Genomic DNA, 27,535 nt, shown 5'->3' with positions numbered 1-27,535 from the left:
GGGGAATGGCAGACCAGAGAGAAGTTTTGACAGAAGATATTGAACCCTGCAAGGGGTGATAGGGTCAAGGACCCTGGGGGGCAAGTTCCCACTTGCTGTCGGGATCACCTGGGGCCGAGAAGAGACCCTAAACGTTTTCAGTTGGCTGAGGGGTGGAGCGCGAATTGCATATACGCGTATGTAAGGTGGATATGCCTGTACCCCATCTGCTCATGCACTCCCAGTGCTTCTGAACACACACCTGCTGTCTTCAGTGGGACTCGGGCCTTTCCTCAAACGCACAGAAACCCCGGCCCCTGCTGTTAGGTTACACGGGGTGAGGACAAGGGTCAAGTCAGACACGGCAGCCTCTAGTCTCTTCCTTGTCAGCTTTTCCCTGGTGCGCCTCGGTTTCCTCATCTGTAGAATGGGACCAATAGTCTTATCACAGATTTATCTTGTGGCTCAAACCAAGAACACACATGAGACCATAAATGAACCACAAGGGGAGGCCGTACGGTGTTCGGCAAACCCCCATTGTGATCTGTGCTGACGGACAGGTCAGAACGACAGCGCATCGTGCAGGAGCTAAGCTGAATGATCCACGTTCGCTTTTAACACCCGAGAGACACATGTGGACCCTAACTGGCATACCCGCATGGGACCTACCGCGTGGCTGGCGCTGGTGACTGAGCTAAGTGCTCACTGAACGCCCACATGGGTCACTGGCAGGCAGCCCCCTCATACATAACTCAAGCCTGGGATTGAGAGGGGAGTGGACGGGTTGTAACTCCTTCCAGAGCCTGGAGGACAGCAGGTGGTGTGAGCAGGAAGGGAGGAGGGGGCAGGAGGGGCCCTGGGGAGCGGAGGATGTGGTATTAGCGGGCAGCATCCATCCTGCACCCTGCTGCTTTGGGGAGTGCCTGGAGACCTCCCTCCCTCCCCAGTGCTGACCCCATTACTGGCCCCTGGGCCCACTCAGCGGGGCTCTGCAAGGGTCCCAGGGTGGGGGGCACAGCCAGCCTCACCTCCTGACCAACGAGAAAGGCCAGTTCACAGTTGCTGTCGCTGTTTTTAGATGGAGGAGACTGTCCAAACCCTTCTGAAGGAGCCTCCTTGGTGCTTCCAGCAGGGAGCAAGGTCCAAGGTATAGTGTCCAGCAGGAATAAGTCAGAGCGGAGAATCCCAGCATCTTGAGAGCCACTGAATGACATTAGCTGATTTTCATGGGCCTCTGGCTGTGTGCCAAGTGCTATTCTCCACGTGTGTCTATGTTACATCATTCAGCTGACGACTTCCCCTGGCTGTATGGTCTTCCCAGCCCCATTTTACAGATGGGCCAAGTGAGGCACCGGGGGTGGGAATAACCAGCTCCCCATCGCCTAGCCCGTAAGGGGCAGAGCCAGGGTCGAACCCTGGCAGTGGGAGACCCGTGGCTGCCCCACCGGCCAGGCACGGGAATCTTCTCAAACATAGCTGTGCTTCCAAGGTTTGACTCTTTCATTCTGCATCCAGCATGCCATACACATCTACTGTGTCTCTGGCCTTGGGTTATGTCCTTGGGGTCATGATACGAATGCGACACAGTCCTGCAATTTAGAAGTTTCTAGACTCAATGGGAGGATAGGTCCAGAGCAGACCATTAGGGCAATGGAGGAAGCTCAGGATGCCTCAGACAGACATCAGATCAGGGAGGCTTCCTGGTGGAGGAGACCCTTGAACTGTATCTGGAAGGATGACAAGCCAGGAGACAGGCCAGAGGGATGGGAAGGCAGATGAGCAGGGCTCCATCTACAAACAGCCTGAGGCCAGGAAGGAGCCTGTCCAGGCTCACACTCCTAACCCAGGTCCCTGGCTAACGGGGAGCCTGGCCTGCCGGAGGATGGCTGTCAGTTTTCCTCCTTGCCCCTTGCCCTCCCGGGCATGGCCTTCCGATTAGACATTCCAGGAGCCACTCTTTCCATTGTAGCCCCCAAACAGTCCGGAGATCCCATCCCATGCACCAGAGCCCATGCCCCACTGCCATTTCCCAGACAGACCAGCCAGCCGGGACTTGGGGGAAGGGAAGGAACAGGGTTGGAGGGGAGGGGAAAAGGGGGAGAAGGACCACTTTTCTAATGCTAAGCCTTGGCACAGCCCTGAAAGGGCCATGTTTCTTTACCCATTTCACAGATATAGAAACTGAGGCCCAGCTCAGAGGAGCACTGACGACAGATGGATGGAGTACTGCTCTGAGTGCTTCAGATGTGCTAACTCAAGGAATGATCATGAAGCCACTGTTGTCCCATTTTACAGATGCCCTTGGGGAGGGGGTTTCACTGGAAATAATGTTTGCAGCACTGCAAAGGGGGTAAGGGAGGAGACCCTGGAGGCCCCTGTGGTGGCCCTGGTCTCCCCGTTCCAAGCTGGCCGTGGACTGGCCGCCCTTGAACTCTACGCCCCCTGCAGGCCCCTCACTTGCCTGGGCAAAGCTACCAGCCTCCTGCTTTTCCTGGGAAAGGGCTATTTTTTTAATCCCAATCAGCCTCCCAAAACGTCCCTTGGGACTGCTGGTCTCTCTTCAGGACTCAGACCTAGAAGGTGGCCCAGCCCTAGGCAGGGGCCTCAGAAATCAAACTAGGCAGCGTGCAGAGGTGGGAAACTGAGGCCGAAAGAAGGACAGGGCCTCCCGCAGGATCACCACCCTCCCTCTGACGTGACACAGGTGATCTTACCACGTCCATTTAACAGACAGACAATATGAGATTCTAAGAGACCACACAGACAATAACTGGCAAAGCTGTGGCTCGAACCTGATCGGAGCCCACCGGCTGCCTTATAACTGCCCTCAGGCTGAGACCGAGCAGCCCCAGCGGCATTCCCCACCGCCCCCCCCAGGGCTTCCGTGTCCCCGGCAGGCCTGCCTGAGCCCTGATTCTCACACCAACCTTTCCCCAGTACTTACTAGTGTCTGCATTTTGCACATGTGGGAACTAAAGATACAGGACTTCCCCAAGGAACCCCGATGGCTGAGGACCTCAGTGGGAAAAACAAGAGAAGTCTGGGTTCGCAGCAGGCCGGGGGAGTTCGCCCTCTCCAAGGCGGAGACATACTCTGTCAGGGTCCCTTCAAGGTCATCCCCCCGCCCCTTACCTGCCTGTGTGCACCTTCCTCTGCGCCGGCCAAGACTCTGATGTGGGCTCTGAGCACAGGCGCAGGTCAGGTGGCCCGTGTGGTTGAGGATGGCAATGTCAGCCCTGCCTGCTCAGAGCCCAGGTGCGAGCCAGTTACTTGGATCGTGCTCCTGGAATCCCCAGGAGGGCTGGGGCTCCAAATCCCAGCTTTCCAGCTATCTGTCTTGTGCAGACCTTCCCTTTCCCCCTCCTTGAACCTTAATTGCCTCATCTGTAAAATGGGGAGCAATGACGCCGGGCCATCAGGTCCTTTCGGAAGGAGTGGGGGTATAGAAGAATTAACATCAGTTCAGCGGAACAACGTTCCTACCTTCTCGAGCTGTTGTCAGGGCCCTGCTATGAAATGACTGAGAGGCAGGAAAGTCTCTGGATGCCGCCCGACCGGCAGGGGACGGCCTGGTGAGCCTGGAACTGGCTGTAGGAGACTGGCAGGTCCAGCTGACTGTTATCTGGCCCCTCCCCCAGGCATCTGGTCGGGCGAGGGGCAAGGTAGCCGGGCGGGCTCTGCCCATGTGCCTCTGATCAGCGCATGCCAGCCTGCAGGGCCCGCGGCCGCCTGGAGGTGAGGGGCGGGAGGGTCCCTGTCAAATGCGGCTTTACTGCTTTATGGAGCTACCACCCCAGCGCAGGGATGGCCTCTAGAGCGAGGTGAAGTGAGTTGTCTCACTCCCATCTTTACTGATAAAGGAACTAAGACCCAGCAAGGGGAAGTGATTTAACCAAGGTCACACAGCTTTTAAGTTGCAAATTGAAACCAGACCACGGGTTCTTGACGTCTGGATCTGAGGTCCTTCTGCGCCCGCGGTTCCTTATTCCCCTACAACTAACGCTAAGCTCTTTGCATAGGGTGGACCTATTAAGGTGGCCAGAGGGGACCCTCAGGGACAGAGAGTTTAGGGTTTTATAGCACGAAGATAAACCAGATGTCTCACAGAGTTATAGAAGCTAAAGAACTAGAGAGCACTTGGAAACAACTGAGGCCCAGAGAAGGGTAGGGACTTGACCAAGGTCACACAGCACTCTAGTATCAACATGGAGAATATAACCAAGGTCTCTGTCTCTCTCTAGGTCTCTCTCCCCTTGCCTCCTGGCCTGAAGCAGATGCCCTCAGATGGGGGCACCACAATGGGGGCCCTGGGGAACCTGAGGGGGTCACCTCTCATGGGGCAGAGCCTACTCCCCATCCTCCTGAAGGCTGACCTGGGTCCAACCAGACCTCAGGCACAGGGAAGAGGCCTGGGCTAGCTGGGCCCCTGTGAGGCGGGAGGGTCAGAAGGCGTGCTCTAGGCCATGCTGACATTTAACGGATGGAAAAATCAAAGGCCTGGGAGAGTTAGAAAGGTGCTCACGGTGAGCTGGTCTGCGAACCAAAGTCTCCCGATTCCCAGTCTGTGTCTCTTTTTACAATAAACAAAACTAATGCCGAAGTCCCTACAGAAACAAGTAACACCCCAGTCAGGCACAAAATGACTTTGAGGTTACGGTGCCCCTTCCACTCCCCTAGTGTGGAAAACTAGCATGGCCACCTGACCTGTTGATCTAAAAAAGGGTTCTCAGTCCTGGCGACCCACTACAATTGTCAGGAAAACCCTGAACTCCAGGGAAGCCCAGAGACTTTGAGTCCATCGCTCTGGGGTGAGATCTGGGCCTCTCAAGATTCTTGACCAGACCTGACACTCAGCATTAAGACGATTCTGACAGCATATGACAGAAAACCCAACCAACTCTGGCTTAAACCAGAAAGATCTTCAGTCTCTATCTAACATGCAGGCCAAGGTGGGTGGACCCCAGTCGTTCAGCAGATTGACAATATAATGAAAGACCCAAGAAGGACTGTTATTCACTCTGTCAAACTCATTGTACCAGCACTGTTGCCCTCATGGTGACAAGATGCCTGCCCCTGCACCAACCATCAACTCCTCCAAGTTCAAAGCTGGGATGTGGGCAAGGAGTTATTGTCTTCACTGTTCTCTTTTTTATTAGGAAAAGGACAGTTGTTTCTAGGAGGCCCCAGCAGAGTTTTCTTTATGTGTCTTTGGACAAAGCGAGGCTTACATCCACCCTAAACTAGTCACTGGCCAAAGGGGTGAGATGGTTCCAATGGGCTTGGAGCAATCATGATTGCTCCTCATGAGAGGGCACACACTTGCCAGAACAAAGCCACATTCTGCTGTCAGAGAAGATGGGGGAACCAGCTGTTGGGTGGGCAGTCAAGGGGGTGCATTAAACTTTAACAAGGCCTTCTCCTCCCACGGTCTTAGGAAGAGGACCCAGGGTCAAGTCCACATAGAAACTACTGACCACAGCCCAGAGGGAGAAGTTGTGGTAACAGAACACTTCTTGGAAGATGGAGGCACTTGCTCTGGGTCTTGAGGAGTGAGAAGGGATTCTGAGAATGCAGAAGGGCAGGAGACAGGTTGACACAGAACAGGCAAGGGCACCGGGGTGGGCGGGCGCAGGTGGGTTGGGGGAAAGGTGTGTCTTCGTCTTACCTGGCAGAGCAGGTGTGCAGAAGTAGAGGGGGGAAGGGCCAGGAAGCCTGGGCCCCAGGTGCAGGCAGAGAGGAGACTTGGGGAGGTCTGCGGTGGGGGGCTCAGAGAGGATGGTGGGTGGGTGGGTGGGTCTAGGACAACACCACGAAGCCACCACTGAGGCAGGCAGGAGGAAGTCCAGGCCTGAGCCCGGCGGAATGGGTGCAGAGCAGCAGACAGAGGACCTCGACAGATAACCAGCCAGACTGTGGCACAGAATCTTCCGTCCCAGACGCCCTTGGGCCGCTACTCTGCTGTCTTCACACCGGCAGCCTCCTCTAGTTGTGTTCTGAAACCCCCAAAGCCCCGATCTGCTTAATAATAACTTTGCTGGTGTCTCATAGCACAAGAGTTGGTGGTCCTAGGGCTGTTACAAGAATTAGAAGAGTCTCTATCAAGCACTTAGCCAAGTGGCAGTTCCCGCCCCTTGCTCCTCCCCCGCACAACGGGAGTACCCCCCCGACTCCTGCTTTAGGATTGATCCTTCCCCAAAGCGGTGCCCCCCACACCCGAACCTGCGGAGGTTTTCAAAGAGCTGTGATAGCTGGGTCCCACTCCCAGAGATTCTGACTTAATTGGTCTGAGACGGGGCCCAAGCACCAACACCCTTTAGAACCTTTTATATACTTGTAAAAGTATATACAAATACATACTTTTTAATTAATATTTTTCTTTTTAAAATTCCTCTTCTTCTTTTTATGTAGGCTCCGCACCCAACGTGGGGCCTTAACTCACAATCCCGAGATCAAGAGTCGCTCGCTCTACCGACTGAGCCAGCCGAGTGCCCCTATCCTTTAAGTAGAAGTGTCATTGCAGAATAATGTGGTTACAGAGGAGTATACAGATCACACTTGAACAGGTTCCTTACGAAGGGAACCGACTGATCCCGTAACCATTTAGGTCAAGAAATAGAGTGTGACTGGCTCCCCAGAAGCCTCCCTCATGTCTCCTTCCCAGTTAGTAACCAGCAACGGTCTGACTCCCATCCCCATAGCTTAGTCTGCCTGGAACTTTACAGAAGTTGAATCATGGATCTATGTTCATTTTTGCTCGCTGTGGCTGTGTGAGCTTCACCCTCTTGTGAGCAGTGGTGGTCTGTCTGTCTCACGGGCGCACGCTGTCTATCACGGAGATATCCCACGGCACCAGTCCGTTCAAATGCTGACAGACATTTGGGTAGTTCCGCTCGGTTTTGTTATGAGTCGTGCTGCGACGAATATTTTTGAACTTGTCTTATGGTGAATACATGGACACAGTTCTCTTGGCCATGGAGCTATGAGTGGAATTTTGGGGTCACGGGATGCGTTGGCTCAGGTTTAGCAAACACCATTGATTTTCCAAAATGGTTTGACCATTCAACACTCCTTCCAGTGGTGGTGAGCGTTCCCGATGCCCCATGTCCTCCCCAACACTTGGCGGTGGTCATCTTTTCCACTTGAGCCATTCTTTTTTTTTTTCTTCTTCTTTTTTTTAGAGAAAGAGAGAGCGTGCAAGGGAGGGGGCAGAGAGTGAGAGAGAATCTCAGGCAAGCACCACGCCAGCCAGGAGCTCAATGCAGGCCTTGATTTCATGATCCCGCAGTCATGACCTGAGCCAAAATTGGGAGTTGGAAGCTTAACCCCCGGCACCCCCCTGCTTGAGCCACGCTGTTGGGTGGACGGTAGTACTGCATTAGGATCTTAATTTGAGTGTCCTTCCCAATGCTCAGAAAATCAAACATCCTTACATTTGGTTTTTGGCCACTTGGATATCTTCTTTGGGATGTGCCTGGCCTGGTCTTTTGGGGATCAGTTCATAGAGCCACAAGAATGCTGGGTAGCAAAGCACTCCAAATAAACATTGATTCTCATGATCTGGGTCTGCTGGGTAGGGGTCCCCCGGTGCAGGTCGGGCTCAGGCAGCCCCAAGTTGGTCGGGTCACTCTGGGGCCCAGCGAACAGGCAGTGGCTCTTCTCCTGCGGATGCAGAAGGGAGCAAGCCCCAGGCCCAAGCACCTGTCAAGGGGCTGCTTTATCGTGCCCCCAACACTCATGGGCCAGAAGAAGTCACATGGCCAAGCCCACTCAGTGGAGAAGGGAGGGGGGATGCCCTGCCGCGGAGGAGAGGGGAGTGAGTATTTGCCAAACAAACCAAATTATAACACTGGTATTTTGGATATTTTTTAAATGGCCTCATGTGGTTCTCGTGTCCTGCTAGGGCTAAGAACCATTGACCTACAGTCACATTGCATGTCAGCCAGTCAAAACAAAAAGGGGGCTTAGTGAGTTGACTTCATTTCCTAAAATCAGCTGATTCAGCCAAAGTTCACTTCTCCCTGAGGCAGTTTTTTGTAAGGAACGGAGTCCTTGGAATTCACGTGGCAAATTACTGTCGTGGTTGATTTTAACTAGATCATACACACTGAAGCAGCAGGCCCATGTCTGATCCGTCTCCAACATTCTCAGCCCTAGCACAGCACAGAGATGAGGAGAAATGCCAGCACGGGATGTTGTCAGATAACTGGAAGGAAGGGATGCAAGCCCTGTTGCGTGAGCTCCCTGAAGGCAGGCATTTTTGTCCGTTGGCGTCATTGCTGTATCACCAGTGCTTAGAGGAGTGCCTGACACAAAGTAGGTGCTCACCGAGTAATCTCTTGGTTAATGTGTGGACAAGCTGTCTGGAATGGAAAAATGAATGGTGGGTGAGTGGAGAGTTCGTTGGGTAGATAGAGGTATGAGTGGATGGATGGATGGATGGATGGATGGATGGATGGATGGATGGGACGGTGGATGGCTAAATGGACAGGTGAGTGGGCAGATAGATCAGGGGATGGATAATGGTTGGATGAACCGATGATCAGGTCATTGGGTAAATGGACAGGTGTGGATGGGTAAATGAGTAGATGGGAGAGAGAAGGACACATGGGAGAATGAATAAACGGGACGGATGGGTGAATGGATGGATGGACGGTGAGAAAGGTGGGTGGACGGGTGAGTAGATAAGAGGATGGATAGATGTACAGATGAACGGGTGTCTGGGTGGTTCAAAGGACATGAATGGATAGAAAATGATTGTGAGTTTGCCAGAGGAAAGCACAGCCTTCGCTGTTGGTGAACATTACTCTCTTGCAAACTGTTAGTGACCAGGATGGTTTTGGTCTCCTCGCAGGGCTTTCTGATTTGCTGCTTCCTCCTCCCCACGGAGTGCCTCTCTTCTGGTGGCCGAGGTGAGAGGCAGGAGAGGATGGCCACGGAGATCAGCGCTCGGGGCAGACAGCGCGCCATCGGGCATGAGGAGTACAGTCTGTATAGCAGCCTGAGCGAGGATGAGCTGGTCCAGATGGCCATTGAGCAGAGCCTGGCTGACAAGACTCGGGGCCCAACCACTGCTGAGGCCACCGCGTCCACGCGCGTCAACCGCCAACCTGCCCATTTCTACCCATGGACCAGGTGAGCAAGGCGAGGGCAGCTAGGGCAACGGTAAGGGGCTGATCCCAAACACTGTTAATCCAAGACCAAAGTCTCCTGGTCTGTAAGGTGCATTTTTACACCTTAATGACTTCACATTTGTTGTCTAAACCCTTCTGATCTTTGGTGGTGCCAAGCACTGTGGTAGGTAGTCTACTCACTTCACCTCGTTTAACCCTCTTGGGGACCTTCCAGGAGGCCCTATGCTATATTCCCATTTTACAGACGAAGAAACTGAAGCTCAGGGGCAGTAACTAGTCCCCAAGTGCACAGCTGATCATGGCGTTGCAGAGACTAGAGGGATCTGGTTGCAAAGCACATGGCTTGGCTTGGTACCACTGGCTTTATGTTTGAATGCCGTGGAGCTGGTGTTCTGAGTCCAAGCAGAGCTCCCAAACCCATCTATGCAAACTCCCTGGGAAAAAACATGTCTGAGAAGCAGGTGACATTTGCCCAGCAAAGCCACCCTACCTCCTCGTTCTGGCTCCCCCTCCCCAGCATGACGTCAACATCCCAGTGGCAGGACCACACCACTGGGCAGCCCTGTGTTGTACCCGTAGAAATAGGACATGAGCCACACCTGCAGTAACATGTGCAATTTTGAATATCCTAATAGCCACACTAAAAAGTAAAGACGAACAGATGAAACTAATTTAGGTCTCAAATCATATCATCTCCACGTGTCATCCAAATCTAGTCTTTGGAATCCAGTGTATTTTGCACTCACAGAACACCTTGATTCAGCCTAGACGTGTCTCAACGGCTCACTAGCCCCACATGGGCAGTGGCTACCGTTCTAGACAGCGTACCTTCTTCGTAGGATGAGGGAGCCCAAAGAGAGAGGTAATTAAGCATTGGATCTTAAAATGCTTTTAGAAAGGAAATACATAAAATTAAAAATGCTTTTGTTCATCACTGAGTCCAAGTCAAGTATGTATTAGGGGGTGGGAGACTGAGGGAAGGGGATTGCTGGATGATTGCATTGTGTGGTCTTAGGACATGGGCCTCAAATCTCATTGTCTCCAGCCACCAACTGACTTGCTAGGTGGCCTTGGGCAAGTCCCTTAAGCCCTCTTGGCAACAGACAGAGACCATTTCCAATGTCCTGTCCCTTAAGGATAACCACCAGGTGTTCCCCACGTGACATTGGCTCTTGCTGAGGCTGGACCTCCTTTGCCAGACAGATGGGGCAAAGGCCTGGGATGCCCCAGGCCACACTGAGAAGCCCCTTCTTTAAAGGGGAAGGCAGATAGGTAGCCTCCTTGGGCAGCTGGAGGAAGTAGGAAGGCTCCAGGTTACTGAGTTTCCCCTGAGAGGGTCTCATTCTGAAACCCAGCCTGAGAAACAGAAGCAGGGACCCAGAGCCAAGGACTCTCCATGGCCGGTGTTCGGGGAGGCCCTGGTTCCTCTTCCGGCTGGCTCAGCCTAAGTCAGACCACAAGTTCCTCTTTCTCAGTAGGGGATCAGATAGAGACAAGAGCACCCCCCCCACGCCGCCCCGGCGCATCTGCAACCTTCTCTCCAGTGTGGGAGCCTCCCGGGGAGTCCTGGGGACACTTACAAACATTAGCACCGAGTGGGCTCATGAGGCCCAGGTCCTGACCTCTTCCTTCCTGTGGTTCGTGAAGAAGTAGAGACCCACCATGGGACGCAAACTCTTACCAGCCTCCCGAGAAAAAGGCTCTCACAGAGAAGGGAAGTGACTTACCCAGGGTCATGCACCCCTCACCTAAATTCCAGGCACAAGTAACTTAGGGGACAAGGTACAACGAGCATCTTCTCACTCTGGATGTGAGCTGAAACCTCTAGATTCAGTTCTGCCCTTCTGTCTCTGGGAGAAGATGGATCCTGCTGGGGGAGCTGAGCCCTCCATCCCCAGATGCACACTGAGGGCTTCCCATGTGCCCAGCGCACAGTCACTCAGTTCATCCTTCCGGAAGCCATGCAAAGGCGCCATTTCTGTGCCTGGTTTGCGCACACGTGCACCGCAGGGCCGGAAACAGAAGCGATGTCTGCCCTGCTCGGAAGTTCAGACACTAACCAGCTCTGCCCAAACTGCAAAGGCCTCTTTCTGTTCCTGTCCCCCCTCCACTTTGAGGTGGGCTTTGGGTCTCATTACAGCCATCTCGCACCTACAGAGATTCAGGGTCCCCAGCGACAAGAGAAACCGAGCTCGTGCGCACATTCCCAGACGTGATTTCAGAAAGTACAGGACCCAATGGAGTCCTGTGTCCCTTTTATCCCCAAATATCACAGTTTCCATCCGAAGACCCAGAGCATCTTTGAGAACAGGACATCACAGGCGTCCTGGGGGCTGTCTCAGATTTCATGTCGCCTCCTCAGCAAAGCCCACCTCCCAGGTCAAGGAGGTCACCCTCTCACTCGCTCTCTTGGCGGGCCGGTTTCCTTCATCACCGGACTTACAGTTTCTATGTATTTGTTTTGGCCTTGAGGGCAGGGGCCTCACCCATCTTCCTTCCTGAGAAGCCTCCTGTCTAGCGCACAGCGCGTGGCCCGAGGCAAACACCAAACAGCTCTCTGTGAGCGAATAATGAGTGCATAAAAGAATGTGAGTGAAGAGGCAGCAGAGCAGAGTGGGAAGAGAAGTGGGCTTGGAGGTTTGAATTCTTCCTCTGTCACTTACTGGCTGTGTGGCCTCAGGCAACTTACTTAATCTTTCTGAGCCCCAACGGGCTTCTCCTTATAAAATGGTGACAACAAAACCTATCATCGCCCAATTTGCAGTGTTCTTACACAAAGCAAGTGAAATATTGGCACCTTCCTCACACCCCACAGCTTGAATCGACCTCCCACAGCTCCTCCTTGACCACCTGGAGGGCTCACGTCATGACTGCCTCTGTTTCCTGGACAAGCTTCTGTGTCACTCTAGGAAGGCATTATCTCGCCTCCTGAGAGTGTCCCCAACTATACTATAAGACCTCTTTGGGGACAGGGAACAGATATTGCTCACTTTTATATCCCTAGTGCTTGGCAAAGAGCTCCTAGGTCACTGTAGGTGCCCCAGAAATATTTTTAGGCAAATAAATGCATTTTGAAACCAATAAAATGCTTTACAAATAGACTTTATTGTTATCATCTTGTGACCAAAATGGCGGCTATAGACATAAAGGTCAACTGAGCCATGGGGATCCTAAACACGAAAGCAAGATCAGCATCTCGGAGGAAATATAAGGTGCCCTTCTAAAACCTTTTTTTTTAAAGATATTATTTATTTATTTCAGGGAGAGGGAGAGAGAACACGAGTTGGAGGTGGGAGCAGCAGAGGGATAGGGAGAAGCAGACTCCCTGCAGAGCAGGGAGCCTGATGCAGGACTCGATCCCAGAACCCTGGGATCATAACCTGAGCCGAAGGCAAACACTCAACCCACTGAACCACCCAGGTGCCCTTCTAAAGCCATTTTTTCCAACTTGCTTCTCTCCCATCGCAGTGTAAGGAATGAAGTCAGAAACATGCATAGGGACCATTGGCCAAGCCTTGGCCCACTGAGCGCTCCCTGAAAGGCAGACCCAACTTCCCATCCCATAGAGAAGTAGGGTTTCATGTATTCAGAAATTGGGAGGGACCCCAAGGTTACAATGATGGACCAGCCAGAGTGGGCCTAGGAAGCTGGGTCTTCCCAGTCTTTAAACTTCTGAATTTTTTTAAGGTTACATTTCTAAGAAGACAAAGGAAGGAAGCATGAAGTAGGAACTTGTTTGGGCTGATGTATGCACAGCTGCAAATAATTCAAGTTGAGCCACCCACACCTACCATGTTCTTACAGTGAACAAGTTGCCTTCCTGGCACCTGGATGTGAATCAGGTCTCACCCCTCCCCTCCCCATGTTTGCCATCTAACAAGGGTCCCATATGTACATAATGACCCATCAGGAAGGGTGCAGCAAAGAGGTTTGCCTCAGTTTCAAAGGGACACAGAGTGGGTTGTTCACTCAGTCAAGGAGGTGGGCTTTGCAGGATGAACAGGAGTTCGCTAAGCAGGCTAGAGGAAGCAGACAGCTGAGCCTCAGTTTCCTCTTCTGCAAAAGAGAGCCAATTATGCCTCCTTCACAAAATGGACCAGAGGATGAAAGGAGATGCTTTGTGCCACGTGTCTCTGTCACAAGGCAAGGCATGAGGCGAGCACTCAACAAATCCCAGGTATGGACGGGAAGCAAAAGTTGCCGCCCTTTGGAATTCACATTTTCCTCTATATGGGACTCCTTTCTGGTTGGCCCAGAAAGAATGGATTGGCCAGCAGGTGGGAGGCTGATTCCAGAGACCCAAGGGAAGGGGGATAGAGGTGGCTTGACCACGTGAGCTCTTATTCTCCTTACCCTGGAGGGCTGGGGGCTGCTTCTCTGGGAACTTGAGGTCCTGCCATGGCACCACACAAAACCAAGATTGCCATTTGGGATATTACCCCTTTGAAGACTTTTGTTTTGTTTCATTTATTTAAATGTATCAAGCACCGGGTGTGTGTCAGGCACTGTACCTGACCCCTGTATTGATGAAGGCTTAGCGTGAGGACTGGAGGAGAGGACAAATAGAGGGTAGTGGGCTTAGGGCAGACTCTTGTACTCCGTAGCTGTCTCCCCCTTGAAGAGGCCTGCTTGTCTCTGTTCAGCCAGGTCCAGCCCAATTCCATGCCCTTCCTGGGGCTGGCGGCTCACTGAGAAGTTAGGGGGCAGAAGCTGTCCTCGCAGCCTTGCCCTGTAGCCGCACCGAGCCTGACCTGTGTCTGAAGTTACGGGCCAGCTGGACTCCAGGACAGGGCTGTTGGGAGCTGGGTGACAGTGATGCACTCCTGAGCCCCTCCCCCCTGCCCCGACCTGCCCACCCACATGAAGGCCCGGGGCCCTACCTGGACCTCTTCTAGGGCATGACCTGCACCCACATCCCGCCAGGTTCCTCTCACCTCTGATGACTCAGCCCCTGTGGTTTTCTCTGCTGGGAATTCCCCTGCTCAGGGCCGAGGGGAAGGGGAGCCAGCAGCCTGGATGGGACTGGGCCTCGCTTCCCCTCCAGCATGCCCGTCCCTAAAGCCAAGTTAACGACCCTCTACGGGGCTCCCAGGGGAGCTCCTGCTCTCTTTCCCCACTCCCCAGTGGCCTGTGGCTGTCTAGGTCCTTGTTTCCCACCCCACTGGCCTCTAGACATTGTGGGGGTGCACAAAAGTGTCCTACTCTCAGGCGCTGGCACGAGGCTTGGGATGGACCGAGGAGGGACTGGGGAACTCTTGCTACAGGGTACTCAGTCTGCCTGCTTCCTCTTCCATGAAACGGGAACAACACAGCCCCAGCCTGCATCCAGCTGGTGGGGAGGCTGGAAGCGAAGCCCCGGCCTGCATAGTCCAGAGGGACACCCCCGACGCCATCACTGTCACCCCCGCCAGCTCGCTGCTGTCATTTTACCATCAGAGATGGCCCTGGCTTTAGGGTGGTGTGGTGGGTTTTTATCAGCACTTATCACCTTGCTGATAAAGTGAAACATCCTAAGAACAGTAAGTGACAGGGGCACCTGGGTGGCTCAGTGGGTTAAGCCTCTGCCTTCAGCTCAGGTCATGATCTCAGGGTCCTGGGATCAAGCCCCACATCGGGCTCTCTGCTTGGCAGGGAGCCTGCTTCCTCCTTTCTCTCTGCCTGACTCTCTGCCTACTTGTGATCTCTGTCTGTCAAATAAAAAAAATTAAAAAAAAAAAAAAGAACAGTAAGTGACAGGAGGCCACACACACGGGTCCCGGTGCGGGTGGCCGGGACCCTGGGATCCTGTGCGGACGGAGACCCAGGGCTCCGTCCAGACCACAGGCTGGGGGACTGTGAGCTGGGCCTGGCCCCGGGGCTGCCTGCAACCAACCGCAGCGTGCACTCCTTCCCTGGGGGGTGGGGTGGAGAGGGGGCCTCGGCGGGGGGCCCGGCTTTGCACCCCTGTCCCAGGATGTGGTCTCTTAGATCTGTCTGACATGCAGTTCCCACGTGAGCCACAGCGGCAAGGAAAACCCCGCTCTGGTCCTGCCTGCGCACCTGGCAAATGGGGAAACCAAGGCACAGGGCTATACAGAGCCTTGTGCAAAGTCACAGGCCTGTCCGAATGGAGGCCTTCTAGCAGGGGGGTGGGGGAGATTGAAGAGGCAAGAAGACCCCAAGTCTGGGGAGCTCTGCACACAGACGTGAGACGGCCTCTGCTCGCCTCACTTCCCCACTGCAGCCATGAGCCACCTCTCAGGGCCTCAGTTTCCCCGTCTCTGAAGGGCGGGGACATTGGCACCCACTCTAGAGGACGAACGAGTGAGCACTTGCGGGTACCGTACTCAAGCTAGTGGTGCTCAGGAGGAGTGGCTGCTGGTGGGAGACAGAGAGGGGGACGGAGAGGGGGAAAGGACACCATGAGGACGGTGAAGGCGGCCAACCTGGTGGGCCCCCCGCCCCCAGGTGGCTGAAGCATAGGCACAGGTTTTCCTTCCTTCTCTGCTCACTCACTCCTTCCCCTGTGTCCTTGCCTTGCCAAGGGTGTCCACAAAATCTGTAGGTTCTGCTCCGTCTTGAAAGAACGTGGGTCCTTGTCAAGGTCAAGGTTCCAGCACCTCCAAACACCACCAGCAGTGTCCCCCTCGATCCCATGGGGCACCCCTGTGGGGTGCAGGACACCAGGCCAGGCCTGCTGTGGTGTCCGTGGCCCCAGGACCCGAGCTGTCACAGGTGCGGTCGGCATGGGCCACATGCCCTGTCCTCACGGTCACCCCCATCAGTCACATATGTGGAGTGGCCACCAGGCCTCCTTTCACCCCCTCATCCTCACCATAGCCCAAGGGGCTGGGAAACTGAGGCTCAAAGAAGCAAAAGAATGAGTCAGTTAAGGATGGATGCATGCCAAGCTCCCCTGTGCCCGGATGCCAGCTGGGCTCACCGGCTCCAGTCTCCTCCATCTTCCCACACTGGGCTCTGCAGGGAATAAAGCCCAGAAAAGTTCAACCTGTCTAATGTCCCATGGCCAGGATGTGCCAGAGCCTAGATCTGAACCCGTGTCAATCTGACTCCATGCCCTGGCCGTGATGGCCTTTGCACTAACTTCCCTACTGTTAGCTCCTGCCCCCAGCACGGCAGGACCCTCTAACAAGGACCCAGCCACGTGGAGGTGTGAGTACCTGGTCTGGCTTCCCAGCTCTGCTTCCCCTGTCCCCCGCCCCTCCAAGAACCTCTTGCCTATCCCCACTGGGACCGAGCCTGGCCGGCGTGAGATGGAGCCCCTTTCATCCAGGGACCTGCTGCTGACCCCTTCTCGCATCCTCCCGGGTGAAGAATGTCACCTTGCTTCCTATCTGCCTCCCGCGTGGTTGGCTGGGGAGGGGGTCTGGGGGTGGGGATGAGGTTAACCTCATTGTTGTCTTATATGGTCATTTAAATCTCCCAGGGCTTCCTCCAAGGGCCAAAAATAATCCAGAGACACAGCAGCTGTGTCCAGCACACGAAAGAGGACCGGCCATCTGCTTTGGTTCAGAGCTCTGTGTCTGTCCATCAGTCTCTCCCCTCGCTAGCCCTCCATCCCCGCTCCTGCCTCCGGCCATGACCCGCTTCTCATATGCAGAATATTTTTCCCTCTTTCATTCCTGCCCTGCGCCCTCCAGGTCGACTGCGCCTCCCGAGAACCCGCCCGCCTCGGCCCCCAAGGGCCTGTTCCAAGGGGTCATGCAGAAGTACAAGAACTCCCAGCTGGCGTAAGTGACCCCCGGCCCCCAAGAGCGGCCAAGTTCACCCTTCCAACTAGGGCTAGTGGAGGGCAGGGAGCGGGGAGCAGGCCTGCAGGCCGAAGGAAGTGGGGCGTTCCGGAGGGACCTCCCAAGCACGTCCCTCCCAGGTGTGCCCCCCTGAGCCCCAGCTGCCGCCGCTGAGCTGGGCTTCGTGCTCACAGACTCAGCTCCTCAAGGGACTGTCAGCCTTGCCATGCCTGTGATTAACGCCTCCATGCCCCCAGAGTGGGCCCCAGGGGAAGGAGCAGCCCCCCCGGGGGACAGCCCTGGGATCCTGGAGACCCAGAGGAGCTCAGAGTGGAAGCTGATGAGTTGGCCCTGCCTTCTATTCAGCCCAGTCTCCCCCACGCGTCACTGCGCGGATGTGGGAGCACATCCACAAGCTCACACCAATGAGTTTTGTTTTGCTTCCTTGCCTCTATTTGCTCCATGGCAGGTGGTAAAATCCAGAATTAATCCGAGCTGTAGGAGGGGTTCTGTACGCCTGGCCCCAGGGTGCCGGGCTATGTGCGTCTCCCTTTTCTGCTCCCCCATATTGCCTCCAGAAGCAGTTAAAAGCAAAAGAGGGGCCCCATCGTAGGAAGCCTTATTTCCTCGCTCCAGTTTACGTTGCAGAGGAGAGGAGGCAATTGGCCAGTGTTCTGTGTCTCTTCCAGCTCTTTCCAAACCCTGCAGTCCCCACTTTCTTGGTGCCGTGGGGGGAATTCTAACCATCTGGGAGACGGGGACCCGGGCTCTGCTCTCAGCACTGCTGCCCTGTGTGGCTGCCTGGGAGTCACCGTCCCTCTCTTGATCTCCCCTCTCTGCGAGACAAGGTAGACAATTGCAGAGTGGCCTCTCGGGCCAGTCCAGCTCCTTAGTCTCTGACGGTCTGACACCCCCTGCAGCCTCCCCCACCCTCGGGGCGGGGCTTGGGCTGAACTCACAGAGCCCCAGGTCCGTGTCCCAAGCTGGGCGGCAGGTCCAGGAGTGTTCTCATGCACTGCACACCCCCCAGGCCACAAGACCAGCCAGCCCTCCTCTCTTCCACTTCAGCTGGGGCCCCACAGGAGACCTCCCATGGGAAACAGGATACATACCCCACTGGGGCTTCTCCTGACACCAGCAGGGGCTGCTCTGGCCGCTCGTAAGAAGAAGCCAGCAAGGTGGTAGTGACGGCGTTGATGGGGACTTTGGGGCTTATCTCGTCGGTTACCCGTCGTGCTCACGGGTCTGTCCCTTAACCTGCATCTGTGCTCTGACGCTATTAATAACCAGAGAGGCTGAGAGTCAGGAGGAAGTGCCTGGGGCCACGGAGGAAGCAGCTGGGAGGGTAAAGGGGCGGGCTCTGTAGACCCTCCGGGCTTATCCTGGCCCCTGACGTGGGTGAGGACCTTGGGAATAAGCCCGGCCTCCAGTCTCACCTTCTCCATCTAGAAAATGGACCACTTAGGCAGAACAGTCCCTGGAATTCGATCTGGGAATCACAGCATTCCAGGACGGAGGGAGGGAGCTCAGTGAATGAATGAATGAATGAATGAATGAAGTCGCAAAGAAGTTTTCATTCACATTAGCCCTGAATTCTTCCTGATATTCGGAAGTTTTACACTGCGAAGGTTTCAGATTTATTAATCCTTCAAGTATATAAGTCTTTCAGCCGCTGAAGGTTCTGGGGGTGAGGAGCAAAGGAGGGGTTGGAAAGATGCTCGCTGAAAAGAGCCCCCTTTGGAGGGACTCTGGTCTCAGAGCTGCTTAAAGGGTAAACCGGCCAAGGTTCTTGGTAAACGCTGGAGCGCTGGGCTGGACCCTGCCGTGGGGTCAGCTGTCCATCCCTTTGGCCGCTGCCAGTGTGTGCCTGCATCCTTGTAGAAATGGTCTTGGTGTGACCTTTGAGGCAGCCCTGGAGGCCGCAGGGACAGAGGGGTTCCCTAATTCTCTTTTGGCCACCAAGGAGCTCCGTCTAACAGAGACCCCCGGTTTCCATCTGTGGAAGTGAATGAACTTGCCATGTTTCGGCCCATTTTTTATAGACTTTCCCTGCAGGGTACCTGCTTGGAGCCAAGGGCATGGAAGTGCCCCCAGATCCAGGGATGCTCATGGGGGGCCAAACACAGGTGATGCTTGATCAGAGACCCCACAGTCACTTTTACAGGACGGTATGTCCTCCAAACGCTCCAAGGAGGCGACTGCAAAGAATATTTTGAGCAAGATATTTTATTTTCTTTAAAGAATTTATTTGTTTGAGAAAGAATGAGAGAGAGAGAAATCATGAGTTGGGGGGAGGGATAGAGGGAGAAGCAGCCCCCCTCCAGTAGCGAGTCCAATGCAGGACTCCATCCTAGGACCCTGGGATGACCTGAGCTGAAAGCAGACACTTAATCAGCTGAGCCACCTAGGCAGTCCTGAGCAAGATATTTTAAAAATTCCCAAAGAAACAAGTGAAATGCTAAGAAGGGAGAGGACTTTTTTTTTTAAATAAAAGGAATGAAGAAGTGAAATAATTGTTGGGGTTCCTAAATTCTTAATTTTTCCCTCCCTCCCATCCCCCCTTCCTTCCTTCATCCCTCTGTCCTTCCTTTTTCCACTTTCTCCCTCCCTTCCTTCCTTTCTTTCTTTCTCTCTCTTTCTTTCCTTCTTCCAACAAATATTTACTGAGCACCTATTACGAACCAGACATTGAGCTGGGCCCTGAGAGTGAAATCATGAGAGATGAAAGAAATAAAGAAATAAAGACCCTGTTCCTGTCTTCTTGGAACTCAGTCCAGTGGAGAGACAGGCAGTGGTCAAACAACCATTCAAAGACTTGTCAAGGCCAAGGATTAAATGAGGGCTCATGACCGGGAGGAGGGAGAGACACTGACCTGGGCCCCCAAGCTGAGACTGACAGGCCTGAGGAAGCTGTGATGGAGAGCGGATGGACGGATAAGCTGGAGGGTCCAAGGTCAGGGTCAAGGTCGGGGCTGAGTTCCAGGGCACACCCATGTGGGTTAGGAAGGATTATTCTCCTTATTGAGGAGGATACTGGCTGCCAGGGGCCTGAGCACCTGTTCCAGACCGGCAGGGGCAAGCAGAACCGAGTGGTCCCACGGCCAGCACTGCCCCCGGCCACCCGTCGTCCTGCTTCTCCTCTGGGAGAGAGGCCGCCTCGTCCTGCTTCTGCCCTGCCTCGGTCCTGAGGAATAACCCTCTCCTTCCTGTCACAGGCCTGTGGACCCCGTGCTGAAGGCCATCAAGGAAGGGGACGAAGAGGCCTTGAAGGCCATGATCAAGGCGGGGAAGAATCTTGCAGAGCCCAACAAGGAGGGCTGGCTGCCGCTGCACGAGGCGGCCTACTACGGCCAGCTCCGCTGCCTGAAGGCCCTGCAGCAAGGTGAGGCAGCAGCTCTGGGCGCAGCCGGCGGTGGGAGCAGGACTCCAGGGCAGAGAGTCCTTCCTTCTGGAGCTTCGTGTTCTTTGCTCCACAGATCTTGGCAGGGCTGGTGGAGCCAGGCAGGGTCATCACTCCCACTGCAGAGCCAAAATCACCAGGCTGGGAGAAGGAAGTGGCTTGTCCCCCCCACCCCCACCCAGCTGCCACCTCTGCAGGCCTCTCGGGACAGGAAAGCCTAATTCCTAGAAAAGGAATGAGGGAGGGCTGACTTTGGGGAGAGCCACTGCCAGCTTGTTCCAGAATGTTCCAGGGGTGGATCTAATATGGAAAATACCACAGCTGTGCCTAGGCCCAGCCAAGGCCATCCCCCACAGCTGTGGGAACCTGGGCAAATCATGCCTCCTCTCTGAGCCTTGGCTTCCCCAAGCCAGATGCAGATCGGTAACACCTGCAGACAGGACTCAGCTCTGCCCTGAAGCAGCAGGAACCCTAGACAGCCCACCACCATATACTAGGGCAGAAACAGCTGTCTGAGACAGAGCTTCTGGCCTTGGCTGGTGGGAGTATAAGGGAAGGACAAGGTCATTCAGAGAGGGAGGGGGCTCAACCAGGGAAGGCTTCCCAGAGGAGGTGGCATCTGAGCTGATTTAATATGGCTGGGAAGCTGAAACAGCCCTGTGAAAACAGCCAAGTCCAGGGCCAAGAGGATGGATGATAAATTTAGGTGGAGGTCACACACGTCTGTCGTGGGAATTGGGTGGAAATTGGGGTTATCTTTGTGCTGGCGAGAAGGGGATATCTTTCCCCTTCGTGAACCTCCCATCTGTTCTCCCCAGCATACCCGGCCGTCATTGACCAGCGCACCTTGCAGGAGGAAACTGCCCTTTACCTGGCCACGTGCAGGGGACACCTGGACTGCCTCCAGTCTCTGCTCCAGGCTGGGGCCGAGCCTGACATTTCCAACAAGGCCCGAGAGACACCGCTCTACAAAGGTGAGCCCCCAGGGTGGGCTTCCCCGGGGAAGGCTCCGGAGAGTAGGCGGGCAATAGGCTGCACTGGTCCCAAAGTGCATCACCCTCTCGCTCCCCCCACCGCAGCCAGGGGTCCTTTGAAAGGACAGTCTCATTCAGGTGTAGGACTTGTATAATTGGGTCGTTCATTCATGCACCTATTCGGGCCCAACGTCCCAAGTCCTCCCTTGGGCGAGGCTCACTGAGGAGCGCCGAGGGCCCAGAAATGAAAAGATATGATCCGTGCCCATGCGCTCTCCCAGCCCAGTGAGCATCAACACACAGACAATGTAACAGCCAGCTAATGGCCTCACAGAGCTCAGCCTGACACTCCTGGGAGCTTGGGGGAGGGCCCTAAGGCCGGCAGGGGGAGCGGGGGGTAAGCCCCACAAAAGGGGGTGTTTGTGCCGAGTTGGAAAAGGAGGGAGTTACCAGCTGGACAAACAGAGGGGACAGCAGAGGCAGAGGCAAAGAGGCATGAAAGAAAATGTGTACCTCCGGGATGTTTTAAAAAACCCTAGAAACTCCTAACTCACTCAATATACCATCCAAGGACTTCGGCGTCTCTAGCATGTGCCCGGAGTCAAAATCTGAATGATCATAATAGCAGGCATTTACTGAGTGTTTACTATGTGCCAGGAGCTTTTCTTCCACTTAACCCTAATATCCATCTATGTATGAGACCAGCCCTACACGGGCAGTATCCCCATTTTACAGATAAGAACCCATGGCATAGAGACGTGGAACGAGACCCCCAGGATTCCACATGTTCCAGCAAGGGCCAGACCTGGGATTTAAACTCACGGAGCTAGCTGCCAGCACTACACGCTGAGCTATGACATTTTGAAGCCTTCAGATCATGCCTGCACACTTAAGCAATCAGCCTCGGGGCTTACAAATATGATAGGACCTTTAACTTTGAAACACTACAGAAATCCCTGATTTTCCCATGTGCCTGGTATCCAGTACCTGGAACATTCCATGGGAAACAGGAACTGGGTTGCTTGTAACTGGGTCCCTTGTGCACCCATGGGGGAAGTGTGTCTCAGAAGCCACTTCTGCCTGGACACCAGAGCCATGGCCTGGAGACGCAGAGGTCCCAGAGAGAACTCCCGAACACTGCAGTTCTCAGCTATGGCTGAGGTCCCGGGGTTGCATGCAGTCCTCCCATGGGCCACATACTGTTCTAGAGTGTTCCATGCACCACCTCACCCGGGGCTCCCACAGCGTCCTCTCAGGAAGGTTTTGTGATCTCTGGTTTACAGGCGAGGAAACCAAGGCTTTGAGAGGTGGGGAGCTTTGCCTGGTGCCCCTTCTTATGCTCACCCCTGATCGACTTGAAGAAGTGGTTAATTTGGACGAGAGCCCAGCCTCCCTGGTGATAACCTTGGGCCAGAGCCGATGGTGCATTTAGGCTCTAGAAAGCAATGAGGCTGAACAAGGAGGTTTGAGCAGGTCGAGCAGACTTGAAGAGCTGTACTCAGAAGTCCTATTTTACTTCAATTTAGGTGCCTGGGTGGCTCAGTCGGTTAAGGAGCTGCCTTTGGCTCAGGTCATGATCCTTGGGTCCTGGGATCGAATCCCACATCTGGCTCCTTTCTAGTGGGGAGCCTGCTTCCCCCTCTCCCTCTGCCTGCCGCTCCCCCTACTTGTGCACTCTTTCTCTCTCTCTCTGTTAAGTAAATGAATAAACAATCTTTACGTGAACAGCCTTGAGGGAGGGTTTCGAGCAGGAGTAGGACTGCACTCCTCCGCCTTTTCTGACCTTGGCAATGTGCAGGACTAGAGCAGGTGGCATCGCAGAGGGAGACAAGTTAGGGACACCCTGGAACCTCCCAAGGGACAGAGACTCTCGACCTGACTGCCTGAGCTTGAATCCCTGTCCTGCCACTTATCTGTGTGACTGTGGGCAAGTCACGTAACTTCTCTGTGCCTCGTCTTCCTCCTCTGTGAAAAGGAATAATAACACGACATCCTTTAAGGGTGACTGGGAGAACCCTATTAGTTGGTCGTGTAAGGTGCTTGGAACAGAGGGCCTGGCCCATAATCAGTGCCCTGTGCATCAGCAAATAGTAGTGCTACGAGGATCACTATTATTTTAGGTGTATTTCCTGGGTAAGACGCAGGGAGGGACTAGACCCCAGTATAGACCCGGTGGGTATTTGTTGAATGAGCAGCTGGTGAATGAATGGGTGAATGGACAAATAAATGAGTGAAGTCTCGGCCGGCCAGGTCCTGCCAGGGCCCTGCTGACCCTCTGGCTTCTCCCTGGGCGCAGCCTGTGAGCGCAAGAACGTGGAGGCAGTGAGGGTCCTGGTGCAGTACCACGCAGACACCAACCACCGCTGCAACCGAGGCTGGACGGCCCTGCACGAGTCTGTTTCTCGCAACGACCTGGAGGTCATGGAGATCCTGGTGAGCAGAGGTGCCAAGGTGGAGTCCAAGAATGCCTACGGCATCACCCCCTTGTTCGTGGCGGCCCAGAGTGGGCAGCTGGAGGCCCTGCGGTTCCTGGCCAAGTACGGTGAGTGCTCGGGGCCCCTGGTTCACACAGCACGTCTGGAAGGGGTGTGGCGGGGAGGGACCTGAGGCGTCCAGGGGAAGGCGAGTTTAGGTGTCACCCTATGGACATGCTCTGATCTAGTGCTAGTGTCGGAGAAGGAGCGCTGTGTCGAGAAGGACTCAGGGGCTGCATCTGGGCTCGCTGGGAGACGTGAACCGAGCCACCGGTGACGCCTGCAATTAGGCACAAACCCGGGGTGGAGTGGGGAGTGGCCCACGTGCCACCTGTTTGTCATCTCTAATCTAGCCCAACATCCTCATTTTACAAATGAGGAATCTGAGGCCCAGAAAGGGGAAGTGACTTATTTACAGTCGCTTCGTGAATTAGTGGTGGAAGGAGCCAGACTCTGGAGCTCCTGACCCTCAACCATTTCTGTCTCCACCATGTCACACTTCAAGGCCACAAGGAGCCTCGGACGACATTTAGGTCACCTCCTCATGTTATAGGTGATGAAACCAGGGACCAGGATGGGAAAGTGATTGGTCCAAGGTCACACCACAGAGTCGTAGAAGAGGTGGGATTTGAACTCGGGTCTTGGCACTCTTTGCCTGGGGAAAATCTTAGTCACTCACCGGGAGAAAATAAAACACCATGGCCCGCATTAGGAACAGAATACACCCCGAGACGATGGCAGACATTCTTCTAGCCAAAGAGCATCATCGTTCTGTTCTTCCCCGAGAACACCTTTGATTTCTTTTCTCTCTCTCCACGGAGGGTGAGACTCCCTCTCTAGCAACAGAGGGACCAGGAGTAAAGCCAGACAGACCCCCGGGCTTAGTTGAAGTGATTTGTTGAGGACGTGCTGTGTGCTAGACACTGTTGAACAAGAAACCAATCAGGCCAGCGGGCTTCTCCACAGCTGGGATGAGATGGGCCGTGTCCTCCTCCCATTCGGCAGATGAGGAGACTGAGGCTTAGAGAGGTTAGAGAACCAGTCATGATCAGAGCCTGGATTCCGAAAGCACGCCTCTTGGGCGCTGCCACACCCTTGCGGGCCTCGAGAGTTACCAGCATGGGACTCTGCTTGGATAAACCCCCGCTTCCCCAGCACGTGCCAAAGCAGTTGGGAAAACAAACCTGGGGCACGTCCTTGAAGCCCGGGACAGATCTGGACTGATCCGCTTGAGAACAAAGGGGCCCAGGCCGGGTCCTGGGGGCCTAGGCAAGGAGGCTGGGCAGAGGGCAGGGTGCTCAGCCAGCAGGGGGAACGGGTCGACTCCAAACATCTGTCCAGCTTCCCCGCCGACAGTCTGAGTCAGGGGCTGCTCCCTGTGTGGGCTGCGTCCACTTTCAAATCCAAATATTTTTCTGGTGAGAACGGGCAGCTTTGCTGGTGGGGTCCAGCTCCCAGGGAGCCCGACTTCAAGAGCCTGGACCTGTCGGGTGACTTCCGCAGTGTGGAGAGCGGAGCCAGCCCCGGGGCCCCAGTCCCTCCATCCTGGAGGACTGGCCTTTGCAGAGCACCTTCTCTGTCCAGGCCGCTATAAGAGAGCGCCGTGGACTGGGGGCTTCCGGAGCGCAGATGGTTATTTCTCACAGTTCCAAAGCCTGCGAAGTCCAAGATCAAGGTGCTGGCAGGTTTGTTGTCTGAAGACTGGAGACAGGCTCTCCCCAGATGAGAAGTCAGGCTGGGTCTTCTCACTGGGTCTTTACATGGTGGAAGAGGCCAGGAAGGGACCGGGGGCGGGGGTGTCTCTCCGGGAAGGGCGGGAATCCCATCAGGAGCACAACTCCGTCCTCATCACCTTCACACCCCCCAAAGGCCCCACCCCCGAACACCATGGCACTGGGGATTAGGTTTCAACATATGCATTTTGAGGGGACACAACCAACCAGCCCACAGCAGATATTTACTTATTTTATCTTATCTACTCCTGGAAGTCCCCCTGATGAGTAGGCACTATTATTCCCAGTCAACAGACAGGAAAACCGAGGCCCCTGAAGGCTACCCGAGGCCCCAGGCCTTCGCCAGCCACAAAACAGAAACTTCTGCTGATTCTTGTTTCTCACAAAAGCCTGTGCTCTTTCCCCTAGACAGAAGTCAGTTATCAAAATTGAAAATTACCAGAAAGCCTGATATAAAAATACCAGAAAGCCAGAATGCTCAGGTGGGAGGAACTGTGGCTATCGGACGCTTCTGACAGTCCTTATGACACATCGCCGTGGTCTCAGCTCTGTCTCCTCCCAGAACAACGAGGGACTGGTGAACGGGCTGTACTTCTTTTTGCAGAGAAGCCCATGGGTCTCTCCTTTACCAGCAGGAGATGGAGAAGATGTAGGAGATGAGGCTGATGGAGTCTGTCCTTGGCTTTATTCCTCACTTCCCAAGGTGCTCTTGTACCCTCCGCAGAGGAGACGAGAAGCAATCCTTCTCTTACTCTTTGCCACAGAAGGCAGAGAAGAACAAATCCCAATTAATAGAGTTCTTGGGGCCTTTCCTTATCAGGGGGCTCTGCACGCTCCTAGAGCTGAGGGGTTTCCTCGGGACAGGGCCTGGATCATTTTCACAGGGAGTGGGGGTGAAGAGCATGGCCTCTGCTGTTAGACCATCTGTCGGGGTCTCTGCCGTCAGACCATCAAGTTTTGTCTCTGCATTTAGGAGCTGGGTGGTCTGGGGCAAGTGGTGTCGGTCCTCTGTGCCTCCGTGTCCTTGTCTGCCACTTGCAGATGAGAGCTTGACCAATGGCATGAGCTGTGTTGTGGATTCAAAGAGAGAGCCCCCGTCACGCAGCGTGCTTGGCACATAGTAAGTGCTCATTAAACACCAGCATCATCAAGGCAGCTTTTCGATTCTAAGAGGCCCCCTGGGTCTCATTGTTGCAGACGTGTTGTTAAGTGACCCACTGTGTCACGGTGGTTGGCACAGTGGATGACGGTGACTGCCCAGCTCATGCCTCGATCTGCTTCTCCTTGGCAGGTGCCGACATCAATACACAGGCCAGTGACAATGCGTCAGCCCTCTATGAGGCTTGCAAGAATGAGCACGAGGATGTGGTGGAGTTTCTGCTCTCGCAAGGCGCTGATGCCAACAAGGCCAACAAGGACGGCATGCTCCCGCTGCACATCGCCTCCAAGAAGGGCAACTACAGGTCAGCTCGGGCCCTGCCCCCCGTGCTCTGTGGCTCCCCACTGCTGGAGCGGGGGCTCAAGCGTCCCACCTGTGGGACTCGGGATGCCCAGGAGGGCTTGGGGTGGAGGGTACCTTCCAGGTAGAAAGGAGGAGGTCATCCCGCAGTTGGCAAACTAGAGCCCGTTCCATTATCAACTTACTTCCCCCTCCTGATGGTTCTGTGGTTAACAACCCTTTTATCAAATCTCTGGAGGTAGATACAATTATCTTCATTTCCTCAAGTGAGGAAGCTTAGCACAGAGAGGTTGAGTGACTTGCCCAAGGTCACACATCTCGTAGATGGTCAGAACCCAGCTGCAACAAATGTCCCATCTACAGGGACAGGATAGGAGTCTGGCTATTTCTGTTGGGGATGCAAAGATAACCTCTCAGGCAATTAGGAAGCCTTCAGAGGATGCGCAGACGAATACAGTGGTACCAGTGAAACAGGATCACAAAGAGTGCCCAGGATAATAGCTAGCCTTTCCTGAGCACTTGCTATGTGCCGGACACTTTGAGCAAGACAAGAGAAGCCTAGGTTCTTGAGGAGGGATCTGGTGGGCAAGACAACACACACACGCACACACGCACACACACACAAATGCATAACATAATGAAAGAGCAACATAAT

At 54.5% G+C, this 27,535-nt stretch overlaps 1 protein-coding gene across 3 annotated transcripts in view; it reads left to right on the top strand.

Moving 5' to 3' along the window:
- Positions 1–27,535, top strand: part of ASB2 (ankyrin repeat and SOCS box containing 2) — a 40,555-nt gene that overhangs the window by 4,353 nt on the left and 8,667 nt on the right. Inside the window, exons 2-8 of one of the 3 annotated variants that reach the window (XM_047736969.1) lie at positions 8,128–8,292; positions 8,831–9,111; positions 16,751–16,840; positions 20,056–20,222; positions 21,059–21,214; positions 23,511–23,756; positions 26,713–26,884. In XM_047736969.1, coding sequence (XP_047592925.1) covers positions 8,906–9,111; positions 16,751–16,840; positions 20,056–20,222; positions 21,059–21,214; positions 23,511–23,756; positions 26,713–26,884 — 1,037 coding nt within the window. In that variant the 5' untranslated portion in view covers positions 8,128–8,292; positions 8,831–8,905. The remainder of the gene's footprint in view (positions 1–8,127; positions 8,293–8,830; positions 9,112–16,750; positions 16,841–20,055; positions 20,223–21,058; positions 21,215–23,510; positions 23,757–26,712; positions 26,885–27,535) is intronic. The other 2 variants (XM_047736968.1, XM_047736970.1) reach the window with 2 other exon arrangements.

Source organism: Lutra lutra, chromosome 7, assembly GCF_902655055.1.
Source record: "Lutra lutra chromosome 7, mLutLut1.2, whole genome shotgun sequence".
NCBI classification, from domain to species: Eukaryota; Metazoa; Chordata; class Mammalia; order Carnivora; family Mustelidae; genus Lutra; species Lutra lutra.
Note: the sequence above shows the minus strand (reverse complement) of the source record. Positions and strands in the feature narration are given on the sequence as shown.